This window comes from Malaclemys terrapin, chromosome 15 (assembly GCF_027887155.1).
Source record: "Malaclemys terrapin pileata isolate rMalTer1 chromosome 15, rMalTer1.hap1, whole genome shotgun sequence".
Classification (NCBI taxonomy): domain Eukaryota; kingdom Metazoa; phylum Chordata; order Testudines; family Emydidae; genus Malaclemys; species Malaclemys terrapin.
In genome coordinates this window covers 34,465,482-34,484,355 of record NC_071519.1, presented here as the reverse complement: position 1 = coordinate 34,484,355, position 18,874 = coordinate 34,465,482, and the positions used below count along the sequence as shown (strand labels likewise).

The 18,874-nt window shown below is 49.0% G+C and overlaps 1 protein-coding gene across 11 annotated transcripts in view; it reads right to left on the bottom strand.

Annotated features, from left to right (window-relative positions):
• PHLDB1 (pleckstrin homology like domain family B member 1) overlaps nt 1-18,874 on the bottom strand; it is a 112,872-nt gene that overhangs the window by 47,591 nt on the left and 46,407 nt on the right. For all 11 annotated transcript variants that reach the window (XM_054049547.1, XM_054049549.1, XM_054049548.1 and 8 more), the window contains exon 5: nt 15,113-15,238. In XM_054049547.1, the coding sequence (XP_053905522.1) occupies nt 15,113-15,238 (126 nt within the window). The remainder of the gene's footprint in view (nt 1-15,112; nt 15,239-18,874) is intronic.

Sequence of the window (18,874 nt, the reverse complement as noted above, 5' to 3'; positions counted from 1 at the left end):
TCTTCTCCAAGCCAGTGCCACAGCATGGGGTTGCTGCAGGTGCCATCTTCTGGATGTGACCCACGCAGAGGCCCTGACTCCCTGGGGCCATTAGGAGTCCAGGGCACATCTCGGAAGAAAAGGAATATTAACAACTGACCTAGCTAAAGTCCACCTCCTTAAATTCCTCCTGGAGCTTCAGTCAGACACAAGAGTCTTTTTCATCTCCTGCCTGGAGATGCTTTGTACAGAACAGCTGCTTTAGCAACAGGTCCTGGGACCTCTACTGGATCTTTTCATTTATGAAACTCAAGCACACAGGGCTGGCCCTGTGCTGAACTGTCCCCCCTAACCCTGCTCTACTCCCCCTGGGGTTCAGGGTAAGCCATGCCCTTATGAAGTATTGTTATCTCCCATGCTGATCATCTCCCTGGAGCTCAGGTGCCCGGGGATTATATTCCAGTAACTATCCGGATGTCCCGCTAGCCTTATTGCCCAGGCAACTGAAATTTGATAGCTCTTTCCAGCACACAGACTGCAAAGCCCGGTGATGCTAATGCATCCTCTTCCTGCCTCTGCCTGTGCTATCACTGGCATGCTGGGAGTTGGGCAGGGAACAGCTGCACATACCTCACCTCATCCTACGGAGATGGCACTGGCTGTTGTGTCTTCCCTGTCCTCATAATAATCAGTCCCTGGGGCCGCCTGACTTTTCCTCTGGAGTCTTGTAGACAAAACTGAACCGGCAGTGCAGGGAGGGGAGGGAGCTGCAGCAAATGAGAGCCAACTCTAGACACGTCATGTGGCTGAGCATCTACCTCCCACTCAGAAGGGAGGAGGTGCTGCCTCCTCCAGAGCGTCCGCCAGGGTGCAGAACACTTCCAATTTCACCCTCCCAGCCAAAGTGCCACTATCCCCTGCTTCTCTGAGGCCGAGTCAACACCCCCTTTCCTTCCCCAGCTGCGATCAGGGACGGGGGAAGGAAGAACATGTAAGACCCACAAAATCAGACATCCAGGCAGACTGGAGGGAGGGGCAGCTGCTCCCTGGGTGGGATTTGGGGATGGGGTTTCTGGGGGCTTGTCTTGGGGATTCAAAGAGTTTCAGGGACAATACGGGGGGGAAAAGGGGAAGAGAATGAAATGATTTGATTGAATGTCCCTTAGAAAGAATTTAACTAACCAGCATGGAGCCAGCTGCTGCCATAACCTTTGCCCGGGGCCTAGAGTTTGAACTATACAACACGTCTCTAAATAGGGTCTAGCAGGCTGAGCTGGGGGTGGAGGAGAGAAGAGCATGTGTCAGCCATAAACCAGACCAGGCCACACACTTGCCTCAGGACATGGGGGATAAATGCAAAGTGGCTCTTCCCACAGTTCCTGCCACTTGGGTCTGAACTAACACTCCCCCCCCAAGCCCCTGAGCTGAAGTTGTGTTGGCCCCCAATGCCTCAGGACACTAGGGATCTCAGCAGGTGGCAAATGGCCAATTCCTTTGCTAAACAAGTGTGGGGTTATCAGCTCCTTGCTCAATAAACTGCAAGGTGTATTGAAGCTTCTGGCTCCCATTAAACTGGCCCCGTAGGACAAGCGAGAACTATCCATGGCACAGTATCTCAAGGTCCCAAATGCTAGCCTCATAGAACCCGAGCTCCCCACAGCTATGTAGGCGCAGAGAAGCAATAGCACTCAACTAACCCTTTACGCTCATCCCCAGGATAGACCCTCATCAGCAGGTGAGTTTAGACGTCTTCCCTCTTTTTGGGCAAACACTGCACATGTGAGCTGGCCAAAAGCTGCCTAGCGACTCTGCACCCCCTGAGTACCAGCTCCCCCTTCCCATACAGTTTTCTGGGGCTGGGTTGAGCCACATCTGGAGGCAGCTCCCTCCAAGGGCAGCAGCAGCACCATCACTCTGTGCTGCTGTACCCTTCCTCGGAGCATCTCCAAACACTTTGCAAACACTAATTAATTAAGCCACAACCTCAGGGCACCTTTCCAGCTCGAACGCTCCCAGCAGCAACCAGCAAACACAGCAGAGGGGAAAAAAACAGCCAACTAGGTCACAAGCTTCTAGGATGCCTCCCTTCTGCACACACAAGCCTTCGAGTGCCTGCTGATACCCAAATGATGGACAGACCAACCTTCCTGTCTCCACCCGACTTCTACAGGGCCAATAATGGCCACTTCAGTCATTCTAGCTGTGAAGACAATGTGGTCAAGTGATTAGATCAGGATGCCTGACTCCAGAGCTCCGGGGTGCTATTCCTGGCTCTGCCACTCACCTACTGTGTGACCTTGAGCTAATCCCTTCCCCTTGTAGTGCCACAGCATCCCAGTCTCTACACAGGGGGGTAACAGCACTCACCTGGGGGGCACCAATTTCTGCTTGCAGAGCTAGCTGGGCTCCCTGGATGGCCAATGCCCACTACTTGTCTGAGCTGCCAGCTGGCTTCATGGAGAAAGTATTGCTCTTGTTTGAAGCCACATAAATGTCAAGCTGAAACCAGACTGCTCTGGCCTGCAGCATTTGTCAGACACGGTTAGATCCCAGCCGGGATTGAGAGTGGCTGGGTTTTTTTCCCTTTAATAAATTAAAAGAATCATGAAGGGGAAGGATGGAGAAGCAGTAATAATACTGCCAGAGCGATAACCCAATCAGGGGCACTTATGGTCTGGCTTTCTGGAAGACTAGACAGACTCCCAGCACGAGTGGCTCACAGTGAGTGTTGAATTAATGGGCAAAGCCATGGTCTCATGGCCAGTTACTGTAAGAGAGGGGATTGATTGGCAGGTTAATCTGCTCATCAGTTCCAGGCAGACCAAAGCTTAATTTATTTCCATTAAATCAGCTCTTCCACAGACACAAGATTCCTGACCACATCTGCCTGCAGAATTATTTCATAGGAGTAAATTGGTTATTATAATAACAATGTGCACTTGGTCTGAAGATCCCAAAGCACTTCACAGACATCCTGCAGCCTCACAACCCTTGCATCATTAGTTCTATTCTATACCTGTGTAAATGACTTGCCCAAGGTCACAGTGCGAGGCAGTGACAGAGCTGGGAACAAAACCCACGAGTCTTGACCCCGAACTCTCATCACCTGGAAGAGAGACGTGCAAGCCGATTTCAGTCAGTCAAGTATTCCTGAATCAAGAGAGAATGCAAATGACTGTACAAGAAAGGGAACAGAGACAGAGGTCACACAGGAAAGACAGCACTTCCCATTTGCAACAGGCAGGCCAAGAAAACCTGACACCAACTTTCCCTTGGTAATTCCCTCTGTTCCAGTCAGCTTGTCCCATTCAGGTAATCACCAGCAACAGCCTGACATGCCTCCAAATTCTATTGCAGCGCACGCACAGGGATCGCCATACCTCAAACAAACGCCGAATTCTCTGTACTTCTCATCTGGAAGCACCAGCCTTTTGTTTCAGCCTGTGTGATCGACCAATGCTTAAAACACCATCACACCTGTCACTGGGAAGAACAAATCAAGAACAGCCACACGCTGGACTGTGCCAGGTCCCTGTCCAGAAAAGTGAGACCAGATAATCTTTTGCCATAGTGACATGGTAAAACGAAGGCAGACTCCCACCAAATTGAGAACCAGGTGCAAACTGGGAGCCACAAGGCCTGGTCAGAACCCAGAAAGAAGCAACTGTGCAATTAGCAGGACAGAGGAGAGACTGAGACACAGACACTTTCCACCCCACACATCCTAAATATGAGGGAGTGCAAGGAAGAGATTTCCTCAAATACCCAGAATCATAAGAGATGTCTCATTGCAGAGAGACAAGGAAAATCTGCGCCTGACCGGGAGACAGAACAACACAGCAGAGCCACCTGCCACCAGCTGAGGAATGACACACGTCTGGCCCTGGGGGATCAAGCCCCAGACACTGGGAGTGATCCCATCCTGAGGGGAGCGGACCTGCCCTGCAAAGACCTGCAAGGGAGTTCTCCAGGTGAAGGAGGAGCAATACAGCAACCTTTTGGGGTAAGTGACTGTCTGTAGTGTGTGTTTGTTTGTGTTTGAGGGTTACTTGCTGTGTGCTGAGCTTGTGTTTGTCAGTCTGTTTGTTTGTTTTGGTTGTTTGAAGGACCGTGTGCTGTGGCTGGCAGTTGGAAGCTGTGAGCTTCAAAGGAAGGTTTGAAAGCTAGAAGCCTCTGGTAAGTGGCTGAGCCTTAATCAGTGGGCGGGGCATTCATACAGGCCAGGGCTTTATAAAGCAGCGCACAAGCGACCAGGGAGCTTTGCGACCAGGGGCTGCTAACAGGGAGTTTCGCAAGGGAGTTTGGAAGGGAGCAGGAAGGGGGCGAGGGTCCCTTGCCGGTTCCATCTGTTTTCTCTTGATTCCCCTTAATACCTATAAAGCAACTACATTCTAACTGTTTGCTTAAACAACCCTTTCAGCTGACAGGGGGCTGCAGACGGGAGTTTGACAGAGGGAGGCTTACGATGGTTAGGAAGACCCGCAACACCTGTGCCAGCACTGCTGCTGTCTCCTCCACCTGTGCCTGTAGCCAGACAGAGTGCCTAAGCATGGATGCCTCTACCCAGATCCTGGTGTGGTTTTGCAAAGACTGTAACTTGCAATTTCCACTTACTGATATCCAGACTGGGGGGACCATCCAATGTGAAAGGTGCCTGCTGGTGGAATCTCTCAGGCAGCAGGTGGGAGAGCTACAGGAGGAGGTGGCTAGGTTGAGGAGCATCCGTATCCATGAGCAATTCCTCGACAGTGTCCATGTGGAGACAGCTGAGGTAGCTGTCCCAGTACACAGGACTGCTGATACACCACTGGTGGAGGAGGAGATGGCTCAGGGTGGACACTGGCAGCTGGTTACTTCTGGCAGCAGGCAGTGCTCCACCCTTGCTCCGAACCCTCCTGCCGTGGTTATAGGTAACCGTTATGCTCTTCTTGATACAGGAAAGAAGGAATCACTGCCTACAGTAAAGGAGGAGAAGCCTCGTACCCCTAAGGCTGGAGAGTCTGCTGCCACCACTGCGAATAGGAAACGTAGGGTAGTGGTGGTCGGAGACTCTCTGCTGAGGGGGACGGAGGCGCCCATCTGTCGCCCTGACATTTCATCTCGGGAGGTATGCTGCCTGCCGGGGGCCCGTATCCGAGACGTTACGGAGGCATTGTCGAGGATTATCCGGCCCTCTGACTACTACCCCATGCTACTCATCCATGTGGGCACAAATGATACTGCGCGGTGTGACACTGAGCGGATCAAGAGTGACTACAGGGCTCTGGGAGCACGGGTGAAGGAGTTTGGAGCGCAGGTGGTATTCTCTTCAATTCTTCCTGTTAAAGGTAGGGGCCCGGGCAGAGACAGATGCATCATGGAGGTGAATGCCTGGCTGCGAAGATGGTGTCGCCAGGAGGGCTTTGGCTTCCTAGACCACGGGATGCTATTCGAGGAAGGACTGCTAGGCAGAGATGGCGTTCACCTTTCGAGGAGAGGGAAGACCCTATTCGGACACAGACTAGCTAACCTAGTGAGGAGGGCTTTAAACTAGGTTCGACGGGGACAGGTGAGCAAAGCCCACAGGTAAGTGGGGAACATGGAGACCGGGGAAATGAGTCGGAAACAAGAGGGAGTGTGGGCTATATTGGCAGAGAGAAAGGAGAGTCAGGAAAAAACTGGGAGGAAAGATCAAACCAGTATCTTAGATGCCTATATACAAATGCGAGAAGTATGGGGAATAAGCAGGAAGAACTGGAAGTGCTAATAAATAAATACAACTATGACATTGTTGGCATCACTGAAACTTGGTGGGATAATACACATGATTGGAATGTTGGTGTGGATGGGTACAGCTTGCTCAGGAAGGATAGACAGGGGAAAAAGGGAGGAGGTGTTGCCTTGTATATTAAAAATGTACACACTTGGACTGAGGTAGAGATGGACATAGGAGACGGAAGTGTTGAGAGTCTCTGGGTTAGGCTTAAAGGGGCAAAAAACAAGGGAGATGTCATGCTAGGCGTCTACTACAGGCCACCTAACCAGGTGGAAGAGGTGGATGAGGCTTTTTTCAAGCAACTAACAAAATCATCCAAAGCCCAAGATTTGGTGGTGATGGGGGACTTCAACTATCCGGATACATGTTGGGAAAATAACACAGCGGGGAACAGACTATCCAACAAATTCTTGGACTGCATTGGAGACAACTTTTTATTTCAGAAGGTTGAAAAAGCTACTAGGGGGGAAGCTGTTCTAGACTTGATTTTAACAAATAGGGAGGAACTCGTTGAGAATGTGAAAGTAGAAGGCAGCCTGGGTGAAAGTGATCATGAAATCATAGACTTTGCAATTCTAAGGAAGGGTAGAAGGGAGAACAGCAAAATAGAGACAATGGATTTCAGGAAGGCAGATTTTGGGAAGCTCAGAGAGCTGATAGGTAAGGTCCCATGGGAATCAAGACTGAGGGGAAAAACAACTGAGGAGAGTTGGCAGTTTTTCAAAGGGACACTATTAAGGGCCCAAAAGCAAGCTATTCCGCTGGTTAGGAAAGATAGAAAATGTGGCAAAAGACCACCTTGGCTTAACCACGAGATCTTGCACGATCTAAAAAATAAAAAGGAGTCATATAAAAAATGGAAACTAGGACAGATTACAAAGGATGAATATAGGCAAACAACACAGGAATGCAGGGGCAAGATTAGAAAGGCAAAGGCACAAAATGAGCTCAAACTAGCTATGGGAATAAAAGGAAACAAGAAGACTTTTTATCAATACATTAGAAGCAAGAGGAAGACCAAAGACAGGGTAGGCCCACTGCTTAGTGAAGAGGGAGAAACAGTAACAGGAAACTTGGAAATGGCAGAGATGCTTAATGACTTCTTTGTTTCGGTCTTCACCGAGAAGTCTGAAGGAATGCCTAACATAGTGAATGCTAATGGGAAGGGGGTAGGTTTAGCGGATAAAATAAAAAAAGAACAAGTTAAACATCACTTAGAAAAGTTAGATGCCTGCAAGTCACCCGGGCCTGATGAAATGCATCCTAGAATACTCAAGGAGCTAATAGAGGAGGTATCTGAGCCTCTAGCTATTATCTTTGGAAAGTCATGGGAGACGGGAGAGATTCCAGAAGACTGGAAAAGGGCAAATATAGTGCCCATCTATAAAAAGGGAAATAAAAACAACCCAGGTAACTACAGACCAGTTAGTTTAACTTCTGTGCCAGGGAAGATAATGGAGCAAGTAATTAAGGAAATCGTCTGCCAACACTTGGAAGGTGGTAAGGTGATAGGGAATAGCCAGCATGGATTTGTGAAGAACAAATCATGTCAAACCAATCTGATAGCTTTCTTTGATAGGATAACGAGCCTTGTGGATAAGGGTGAAGCGGTGGATGTGGTATACCTAGACTTTAGTAAGGCATTTGATACGGTCTCGCATGATATTCTTATCGATAAACTAGGCAAATACAAATTAGATGGGGCTACTATAAGGTGGGTGCATAACTGGCTGGATAATCGTACTCAGAGAGTTGTTATTAATGGTTCCCAATCCTGCTGGAAAGGCGTAACGAGTGGGGTACCGCAGGGGTCTGTTTCGGGACCGGCTCTGTTCAATATCTTCATCAACGACTTAGATATTGGCATAGAAAGTACGCTTATTAAGTTTGCGGATGATACCAAACTGGGAGGGATTGCAACTACTTTGGAGGACAGGGTCATAATTCAAAATGATCTGGACAAATTGGAGAAATGGTCTGAGTTAAACAGGATGAAGTTTAACAAAGACAAATGCAAAGTGCTCCACTTAGGAAGGAAAAATCAATTTCACTCATACAGAATGGGAAAAGACTGTCTAGGAAGGAGTACGGCAGAAAGGGATCTAGGGGTTATAGTGGACCACAAGCTAAATATGAGTCAACAGTGTGATGCTGTTTCAAAAAAAGCAAACATGATTCTGGGATGCATTAACAGGTGTGTTGTGAGCAAGACACGAGAAGTCATTCTTCCGCTCTACTCTGCTCTGGTTAGGCCTCAGCTGGAGTATTGTGTCCAGTTCTGGGCGCCGCATTTTAAAAAAGATGTGGAGAAACTGGAAAGGGTCCAAAGAAGAGCAACAAGAATGATTAAAGGTCTTGAGAACATGACCTATGAAGGAAGGCTGAAAGAATTGGGTTTGTTTAGTTTGGAAAAGAGAAGACTGAGAGGGGACATGATAGCAGTTTTCAGGTATATAAAAGGGTGTCATAAGGAGGAGGGAGAGAACTTGTTCACCTTAGCCTCTAAGGATAGAACCAGAAACAATGGGTTTAAACTGCAGCAAGGGAGGTCTAGATTGGACATTAGGAAAAAGTTCCTAACTGTCAGGGTGGTTAAACACTGGAACAAATTGCCTAGGGAGGTTGTGGAATCTCCGTCTCTGGAGATATTTAAGAGTAGGTTAGATAAATGTCTATTAGGGATGGTCTAGGCAGTATTTGGTCCTGCCATGCGGGCAGGGGACTGGACTCGATGACCTCTCGAGGTCCCTTCCAGTCCTAGAATCTATGAATCTATGAATCCTAGAATCTATGAATCTATGACCTGAGCAGTCTAGCTTTTTTGTACAGCCTGTCCTGCCAATAAAAGCTAACTGAATAAAATTGTGTCAATTCCTTCCTCCAACTGTACATATGGCCTTGGCTCCACAGTTACTTAGCTATGGGTGTCAGGGAAGGAAGGGCTGGGGCTGATGGGTCACAGAATTTCTGGGTCTGCCGCACACGCTCAGCCTGCAATAAGAAGCATCACAGGTTTGCCTGTATCAGGTCTATGCCACGCAGCCAGCAAAGCCCAACACCTCTGAATCAGAATCAGAATCATTCCTGCTGGCAAAGTGGCTGGATTGTCCTAAGAGTGAAAGCCCATAAGAGCCCTGCCCTCTACTGATCTCAAGACAGCAAATTCTCAGCACACCCCGTCTCCAAGGCACTGGATGCGGGAAGATGCTGACCAGGATGTCTGGGTCAGAATGAGACATTCTCTGAAGCACAGGGGAGGCCCAAGAATCTCAGTTTCCCCTTAGAGGGGCCTGGCATCGATACCCACAGGTTATGCAGGGCATAAAAGACCCAGCAGGGTGGATTGATTTAAATCACTAATTTTAATCATGCTTTAAATCAGCATGCAGGAAACCTTGATTTAAATAATTGATTTTAATCTTGCTTTGCATTTGTATTTTTTAGTTATTTTCATAAAGAGATGTTGATTCTCATTGTTGGTAAACATTAAAACATGTTGATTTGCAACTAAATACAGCCTGTACATGAAATCTGTTGCTTCTTTTTGCCAACCAGGAGGATATGCTATATCTATACACATTTATTTAAGCAATCGTATAGCTTAGACATTTATTCAGATTTTTACTTTTTACATTTTTATTAAGCAGATAATGATTAATTTTTTACTTGTGATTTGGTTCAATTTGGATGGAAATTCAAATTCAGTTAAAAATTCACAAAAGCTGCTTTTTAATTTTGTTTTTATTAATTAAAAAACTACCTTAAATGTGCTGGATATAAAATAAAAAAAAGTTTATCAGAATATGTTTTGCATTTAAAATTAACTTATTAAACAAAAGTAGTAGTTAGGGAATTGAACTGATTTTTCTGGTCTTCAAGATTTTAGAATGAGTAGATTTCAACCCTCTCATACCTAGTTTTTATTAATAGATTGAAAGAGGAAAACAAGTTTTCCTGCTTTTTCAACTCCAAATGGTTTTTGAACTTTGACTGAACTAGTTATTGAATTGAAATAATTGAATAAACTGAAAAAAATATTTTCTTTGCACCTGCAGAAAAGACACTGCTGTTGAAAGCTGGTTTAGCACTTCAATAAACTCTGGTTCCAGGTGCTTAGCCAGTGACTTCCAGTACAGAGACTGACTTTCTTCAAAACTTCACAGCAAATATTACTGCTTAATATTTTTTATTCAATTTAAATGATTTTAATAGATAACAGTAAGTTTAGGCCTTAACGTAGGTTGGTCATAATTTCACATTTACATTTAAATACGTTTATTTTTAAAAATAAAACGGTTTCTAATTTAAATACAAAAATCTGATTTTTTGGATAAAAAAAATAAAGCTACCAATTTTCCAGGCCCTCCTCTTCATACAACCTGTTCTGTGCCTATGTCTCCCCAGTGCCCAGCACCATCGATAGTCATCAGGGAGACAAACACATGCTAGCAAAGGACATTGCAGAGCTCTCACTTCAAAACATCAGGGCAGGGTTGGCTACAGGCAGGTGAGGACCAGCCTTCAGCTTGGAGACCATTTTCAGAGGTGACTCAGACTAGCTGGACCAGCTCCCTTTGAAAAGCATCTCATCGTGTTGAAACCACAGCAAGCCAGAATCCAGATGGCACCCTGGCTGACTGCAGTGTTGGGATCCGCGCCCTCAGGACCAGCACTCACTGCAGAGGCAGTCAGAGGCAGTGAAGGGACAGAAATCAAATTACTTAAGAAAAGTGAATTCAGTTCTGCCTGGAGCCCTTGGTTGACATCGAACAGGGCTCTGCTGGATGTATCCAGTGGGAACCAGTGACAATTCCCCACTCTTATCCTAGGCTGACTCTTGTGTATGCAGGGAATGGACACTTCTATGCCATAGACCAAAATGCCATAGGGAAAAGTCTTAAAAGTGTAAGGCCCCTCCACTCTAATTTCCACCCAGGCATGGTTCCTGGCCCTCCTGGGGGGGTGTGCTAGGGGTCATGTACACTAGACAGCCCATATATGCGCTCGAGACCGGCATGCAGGAAATAATTGCCTAGAAAGTATGTGCACACACACCCCTAGAAAAGCATGGGGTTCCAGAAGCTCTGACACTAATTGGCTCCACATGCTCCCTTCCCTCGCATGCCAGCAGGTTAACAGCAGCACATGGTCCCTCACACACACACACAAGTGGATATCAAGCTACCCCAGGCAGATTACTGCCAGGCTTGTGACACAGGCTGTCTCTTCTCCTTGTGCATCACCCTAGCTAGTCTGATACAGCCAATGCGGGCCCAGACAGCAGTCAGAGCCTGAGATGCTGCAGCTAGCGGCCCATTCCTCCATGCAAACAGCTAATGCCTTCTGTTCTACAGGCCCAGACAAACACAACCCTGATGCAACAGAGAAAGAGCTGATCTCCATTGGGGCTGCTAATAGTCTGCAAAGGGGACGATGACATTCTGAATTAAGCTCCCGTCCCCTGACACCTGGGGTTTAGGGGCTGTGTGTGACTGCATAGCATGAGGAATCGGAGGTCCCTGCAGTGCTTCGTTCTTAGGGAGTAGAACCCAAGCCTCTCCTGATGGGAGTGGGTCTCAGAGGACAAGTGGGGTGGGCAAAGAGGAAAGAGGCCCCTCTCTTCTGAGCTTTGGTAAAGAATGTGGGCCAAATTCTGTCCTGGCTGTGCAGGGACAGCAGGGGAGCAGGGCAGAGAAGACTTTGCCCTACCTGTGTGCTTTCTCTTCCTGGGGGCTATGTCTGAAGACGGCCTATAGCCCCAAGGGGCCATTCTGGCAACCAGGAATAGCCAGAGCACAGCAACGTCCTGGCCACACCACCACGCCAGGAGCTGCAGGGGAGGTATGGAGTGGTAATGGAAGCTCTGCACAGCCTGAGAAGGTGTGTGGAGACAGCACATAGCCACTGGCCTGGATCAAAGCAAGGCCCATCTAGCCCAGTCTCTCATCAATAGTCAGTGGCAGCAGACGGGGAGAACAGCCACAGAAGGTGAAGGAGACTTGCACTCCATGGAAAAAAGTAACAAGGAACCCCCGGGCTGAAGAAACAGCCTTTGAATCTTGCATTTATTTATCCTTACAGACAAGCGCTGCCTGCAGCTGCCCCACCCAGCTCCAGGAGGGTTCCCTGCTTTCGACACATCAGATGAGGCTCGTGACCTTGTGTTTTATGCTGTTCTGAGGGCTAGAAGGTCTCTGGAACCTGCCCTGTGACCAGGAGAACTGGTGTGAAATGCCAGCCAGGTCCTGTGTTCAGCCAAGGGTTCAGCTCAGGAGCTGCTACAATTAAACTCTTTGGAGACACGTATTAATAATTAACAAACAGAAGAGCAGTTGCTGAGCTGAGTCAACAGTGGGTGCAGGAACGGAAAGGCCACAAACCAGGGTAAATGCTGTTCATATACACGTAAATAGCAGGCATCTCTTAGCAAGCAGAGAGATCATTTTAGAAACATTTCCGTCCCCAACCCTGGGATTTTTTCACCAGCTGGAAACACAAAACTCCTAACAGCTCCTCTATCAGGGCCCAGGGCCCCGATGGCCCCCGGCAGGAGTGGGGACACTGGTAGGTCTAAACGGAGAGATCCAGTTAGTGCAGGGCTTTTCTCAAGATGGCCCTAGATCTGTGCTGGGTGACATCTGCATTCAGTGTAATGGAGTTTTTAACGGAATCTTCAATAACGATCATTTATGTAATGAGCAAATAGCAGCTTCACCTGCCAAACCGCCTGCATGTTTCATTTATTAAAGTGGAGTGAACGGGGGCAGGTGGAACTCGGCCACATAAGCACTGCTCCTGCATGAGAAGTGGGGGCTAGCATCCCAGACAGCACTGCTTAAGGAAACACCGCATGGTCAGGGTCTGTGGTTACAATGTTGAGAAACAAAAATCGCAGGAGGGAGGGAGAGCCAGCAGGGCTCCACCACGGCCAGCATGGCTCCACCATGGCCAGCATTCCTTACACAGAACATGCCCTTCTGCCCCAGACAGCTTCACATGGGACTCTCACCAGGCACCCAATCGGGTCCCAACACCAAGTCCTGGGGTGAAATCCTGGCCCCACTAACGTCAGCAAGGGCTCTGCTAGTAATCTCAATGGGACCAAGAATACACCCCTGGGGTTTCTCAGTACCTCATCGATGTACTTTGCCCATGATGGGTGCTTGGGGGGAGGGATACACTCTGCTATAAACTGCTGGTGCAGGATGCCAGCCTGACCTCCCCGACTGCCAAGCACTCAGCTCTTCAAAGTGCTTTCCAAACAGTAAGGAGTTTAGTCTCACAAGGAGTCGGGGTCATGGGCCCTGTCACTGGATGAGTGCCCTTTAATGGGGCCTGGTCCCAGCCCCAAAGGTGGAGTAGCTGCTGAGGGGTCAGGTGACTAAATCAGAGAGCACCTAGTGCTCATAAAAAGCCAGGAGATGCTCGGCTAGGAGGAGAGGGGAATCTGGAAGGAGGCTCCCACAGAAACCCCGGGGTTAGAGGCTCCAGGGAGAGCTGCCTCAAGAATCAAGGCTCTATAAACAGTGATGGAAACTGAGTAGAGCCCAGGAGGGGCTAGGAACTGAGCCCACGGGGGATAAAGGATTGTTTTGCTTTTGTGTTTGTTTGGAGTTTACTGCCCAGGAAGGGGTGGACTCTGATGTGACTCAGCCTAAGTCACCGCAGCAACTGGATGTGCTGAAAGCTATGTAGGTTGGTGCAGTAGCATGCCATGCCACAAAGGGGTGTGCTCAGAGACTGCCCCAATACAAGCCCCACTGTACAGATAGAGGAATGCAAGCAGGAAAGGACTAGCCGTCAACAGCCAGACTCCCTTATTGGAAAGCCTCTGTGAACTCCCCCCTCTGCTCCCTCTCTATCTCCCAGGCTGGCTCCCAGTATTGCTGTGCTACCAGCACAGACTCTCGCTGAACTCTTCCCACTGTAGGCACCAAGTCGGCAAGTCTGTCTCAAAGGGCCATTAAGGAGGACAACATTTAGTCTGCATCAAAGCGCCTCACTGCCCAGCCCCAAGAAGGGTCAAGCAGATATCTTGGTGAGGGTGCTCTGGTAACAGCACATGAAGGGTTAAACCAAACACTGCTACAGGGAGTAGAAAGCTTGAGAGATGTTAAATCCTAGGTTGTGCAGGCCACCCTGTAGCTCAACCGTCTGGGCCATATGCTGAACCATTACACCAAGGTGTGGCTGTATGGCCACGTTAGGAGCATGCTCTCCCGGGAATGGACTTACTGAGCTATCAGACCTCACCTGCTTCCCCCAGAGTCACTCACTGCCAGCCTTAATGGTCAGTCATGGCTGCAGCTGGAAGTAGGAGACTGGGCTTGATGGACAAATATGCAAATCCTATAGACCAGTTCTGCCATCGTACCAAGTAGAGAGGCTTAGGCCCTTGTTCAAGGCAAAATTCCCACTGAAGCAAATAGGAGTGCTGCCTGAGTAAGGACTGCAGAACTGGACCATGGCCTTTCCATTTGGTGTGATGGCAGAACTGGCCTATAGGAGCAGACCTGTCAATCAAGCCCAATCTCCCACTTCCAGCAGCAGCCTCCACCTGATCCTTCAGAAGCAAATGAGTCCCCTGCTCCCCTTCCTTCACTGGTGAGACAGGGAGAAGTTCCTGCCTGACATCGCTGCCACTCTCTGGCTCTGCCCAGGCACCAAACCCAGCACTGGTGAGACTCAGTGGCTCAGAGAGCGCAGCAACAACTGGCAGAGAGTAGGGGTAGCTGCAGACTAAAAGACCACAGCACTGGACAGAAATGCCGATCTGAGCCCTGGCAGAGCTCCCTCCCGAAACTCCTCTCTCCAAGGCCCAGGGTTTGACCTTTGCCCTACTGAACATCTGGGCTCTGTTGAGCTCATTACACTCTGAGGCTTTGTCTACACTGGTACTTCGTGGGCAAAGCTTTTGTCGCTTAGGGGTGTTAATACAATCCCCCCCCACCCCAACGACAGAAGTTTTAGTGATGAAAAGCTCCGGTGTGAACCGCACTTTGTCGGCAGGAGTGCAGACAAAGCTGCTGCCGCTCGTGGAAGTTTTTGTCGGCAGGAGAGCTTTCTCCTGCCGACAAACAGCAGCTACACTGCGCGGCTTTTAGCGGCACAGCCGTGTCTGCTAAAAGCTGCATGGTGTAGACAAAACCTCAGTCTGCTGCCATTAACACTCACAGGGGGTATCTTCTTCCTCAGAGCAATCCCAGGCCCACAGGCACTGACACAACTCCCCCCTGGGAGGTGGGTTATTATCCCCACATTAGAGGTGGGGAAACGAGCACAGAGAGGGGAAACTGACTTGCCTGAGTCAGCAGCAGAGTCAAGAATAAAACATAGGTGTCCTCACTCCCAGGCCCTGAGCATGGAGGATTCACCTACCTGCCGTGAGTCCATATGCGGCCCCAGGACTCCTTTCTGCAGCTGGGATCATGCTTTTCATCCACTTGGCCTCAGCAGGGTGATTAAACCGGAGGAAGGTTGACTGCCCCAGGCAGATCATGCACCCTTGGGGAAAGAGAGTGAGATGGAGCAGGTTATAGCACACAGTGAAGATGACCACCCCAGTCCTTGGGGGGTCTCTCCTTCCACAATCCACCCCCAAGGGATTCATCACTGAATGCAGCCCAGCAGTTGGGAACCTCTGGCATGGCCAAGGGAACTGGCAGGATCTCTGTCCCAAATATACCAGCTGGCTGTCTAGCTGCCCTGAGACAGCAGGCATGTTGATGGAATCACTCTTTGTATCACCGGAGCACCAGGATCCCGAGTCACAGAGCCGGACCCCACTGAGCTAGGCACAGAATCGTTGCCATTACACTTCACTTCCTGAAGGACCACAAGGAGCTTTACGGAAGTCCCAGCAGGATTTACACCGAGCCAAGTCCAAATTCTACCCTGGGACACATGAAGTGATCCCACTGCTCACACTGGAGCTGCATACACTGCTCATGATGAAAGAGCCAGGCCTGAGGAGCCTCTGGTGGCAGAGAGACACCAAGAGAACCCTTAGCCTGCCCCTTTATGCCTGGCAGTGTAGCGTAAGCAGGGAGCACCCAAGTGCCAGGTACAGAGCGGTTGAGGGTGGGGCCTGGTGGGTTTTAGGCACACTGGAGATTTGGTGTCGGGTCACAGGGTTGATGTGGAACTCACAGAAGCTGGCGTGTCACTTTGCTCAGCGGGCACGGCAGATAGTACATGCTGTGAGGATGCACTAGAACAAGAGCTTATGGTGCAGGACCACAGCCTGTCAGGAGGCATGAGGCTATGAATGAATAGCTCCTCACAAGCCTATTGGGGGTGGTTTGGGGGAAGCCCCTCAAACCTACTTGCTAACTAGACATCTGACCCTCCCCACTGAGCCATTCGCTTCCCGTCAGACATTCTGCTACTGGTTATTGCTCCGCCCATCTGTGCCTCCCAAAAATGGGCAGAGGGAGCCGTGCAAGGAGGTGGCAGCTTGGAAAAGAAGAGCCTTGTGCATCTTAAAGAGAGGAGCGCAGCAGTGCCTGCGCAAGGAACGCTGTGCTCCAGACTCAGACAATTGCTCTCTACTGCACCCCCTTCTCTCTCCTACCTGGGCTGAGATGGGAGTATCCATCCATCCACCCACCCACCCAAAGAGCTTCAAGTCCAAGGGCAGCGAGGGAAATAAGAGCCAGTTTGCACAGAGACATGATGAAAATACCATAAGACTGAGGGATCACTGGGAGGCTGTTGTGCTGGGACCACTGATTATGGGTGCAGTCACTGACTCACCATGCCCAAGACTTCCTGCATCACCAGATCCTCCTTTCCTTTCCTAAGGCAGGTTAGGATACATGCAGCCCAGCTGTAGCGCTGCTTAGACATGGCCCGGCAGCAAGGCTGCATCAGTCCTAGCCAAACCTCCCTTTCCTGAGCACGCTCATCTCACTGAAGCCAGCAATCTAGACCTGGCAGGATCTGCATTCAGGACAGGATGCGGAACTGAAACTGCTTTGTGGCACGGATGAACATCTATTCTCATCCTACTGGACGCCTCTGCAGCGTTTAACATTGCTGATCACAAGATACTGCTGTCTCACCTGAGGGAGGTTGCAGGAGTCCAGAGTAATGCATTAAAATGGTTTGGGTCCTTCCCACAGTTTGCATCCAAAGATGGGAAACTGCACCTTTACCACTACCCCTTGCTTGTGGGGTTCCACAAGGATCAATTCTCTCTCTGATCTTTTTCAACATTTATATCCAGCAAGTATGTGAACCGGTCAGATCACAGGGACTCAAATGCCAGCAACATACAGATGACACAGCTCTATCTATCCTTCACCACATTCGACCACACCACTACCAACAAGATCGCCCAGTGCTTGGATGAGATCAGCTCATGGATGAAGAGCAGCTGGTTGAATCTGAACCCAAGCAAAACAGAGGTGATACTGGTGGGCAGAGGAAAGTATTTTGAGGAGTTTACAGCCACAGTACAGTGGTTGAAGGTTCACATCCACAATGTGTCAATTCAGTCCAGTCTAGGAGTACTCTTGGATTCCCCACTGACTGAGCTCTCACATTGCAATGGCCATGAATAATGCTTTCTATCACCTTTGGTTGGCTAGGAGACTCCACCCCATCCTGACAGAAGGTGACCTGGCCTCAGTTATTCATGCTTTTGTCATCTCTCAGCTGTACTTCAGTAACGTGGCATACCTGGGCATGAAACTTTCAGCACTTTGGAAATTCCAACCAGTAGAAAACACTGCAGCGCGTTTCCTCAGCAGCACTGGCTACCATGAATGCATCACACCGGTCTTCTACTCTCTGCATTGGCTTCTCATAAAATATCAAATCAAGTTCAAGTTCAAGGTCTCAGTCCTTATCGTCAAAGCGCTCCATGGCCTGGGCTGAGGATATCTAAAAGACCGTTTAATGCTCTAGGATAAAGATTGTGGTCAACAACCTTGCTCTTTTGGCACAATGGAATTCTCAACAATAGGAGTAAAGCTTGTTTGTGAGGGAGACAGAACCTGTGTTATGAACTCCCCAAGAACTAAGGACCATCACAAATCTCACCACTTTCCACTCCAAGAGCAAGGCACATTTCTTTGACCTTGTCTTTTCTAATATAAACATATAGCAACAGGTATATTTATTTAAACAAACAAAAACAACAACAACAAAAACCTACCAAAACAAAACACTCCTTTACAAATGCTTCTCCCTCTGGGCAGAGAATGAGAGAACAAATGTGACAGACATGTATTCACATTGTTTAATGCATTAGTGGAAGGTGCTCAGATGTTGCAGTAATAAGCGTGATATAAAAGCCTATATAGAACAGAATAGACTCAGCCTCTGCTATTCCACACTGAGACCAGGCCTTTGCTCTTCACTTGTGTGTTATTTTCCACGTTGCACTCATGACAGAAAGCACAAGACACAGAGAGAAAGTGTTGGAAAGAGGCAGGATGGAGCCAGGAACAGCTGGGCTTCAAGGTACGGCCCAGCCCTGAGGGCTCTTCCTAGGGACAGGCTGTTCTGCCATCTTCAGGGACCAAGGAGAGAGGCTGAAATCTAGGGTATATCTCCTCCCCCCATTTCCTTCCCCCAAAGCATCGTGGAAATGGGGGAGTACACAGCATCTTGAGCAAGAGGGTGGGGAAACAGAAGTATGGATAGGGTGCATGGTTCCAGGGGGAAGCGGGATTGTGTGCAGGATTCACCTTTTACTGGAAGTCAGCAACATCGCAGGGATGCCACAGCTGGCAGTCTGCACTGCAGACAAGACAGCTCCTGTCTGCACGAGCAAATCATCTTTTTTGGCCAAAACCAACTGACTTCTCTGGAGAAAGCTGGTGATGAGCCATGAGTGTGGAATGTGGCTTGGGGGATGTGCAGACAGGCGTATAAACAACATACACACATCAGCGCCAAATGCCAAACCCGTGCCACCTGCCTCCCACCAGCACACATGATTGCTTTCATTCCCTAAGAGAGGGGAAGGCACTCATGGCTGATGCATGTGCATGGAGGCTGTCGGGGTAAAAAGGCCATCACTGAAGACTAGGAGCCTGATTTTCAAATTATCTGGGCCCACTGACCTCACTGGCAGCTGCAGGTCAGCGCCTCTGAAATCAGGGCCCATGATGAGTTCTATAAATGGGGGAG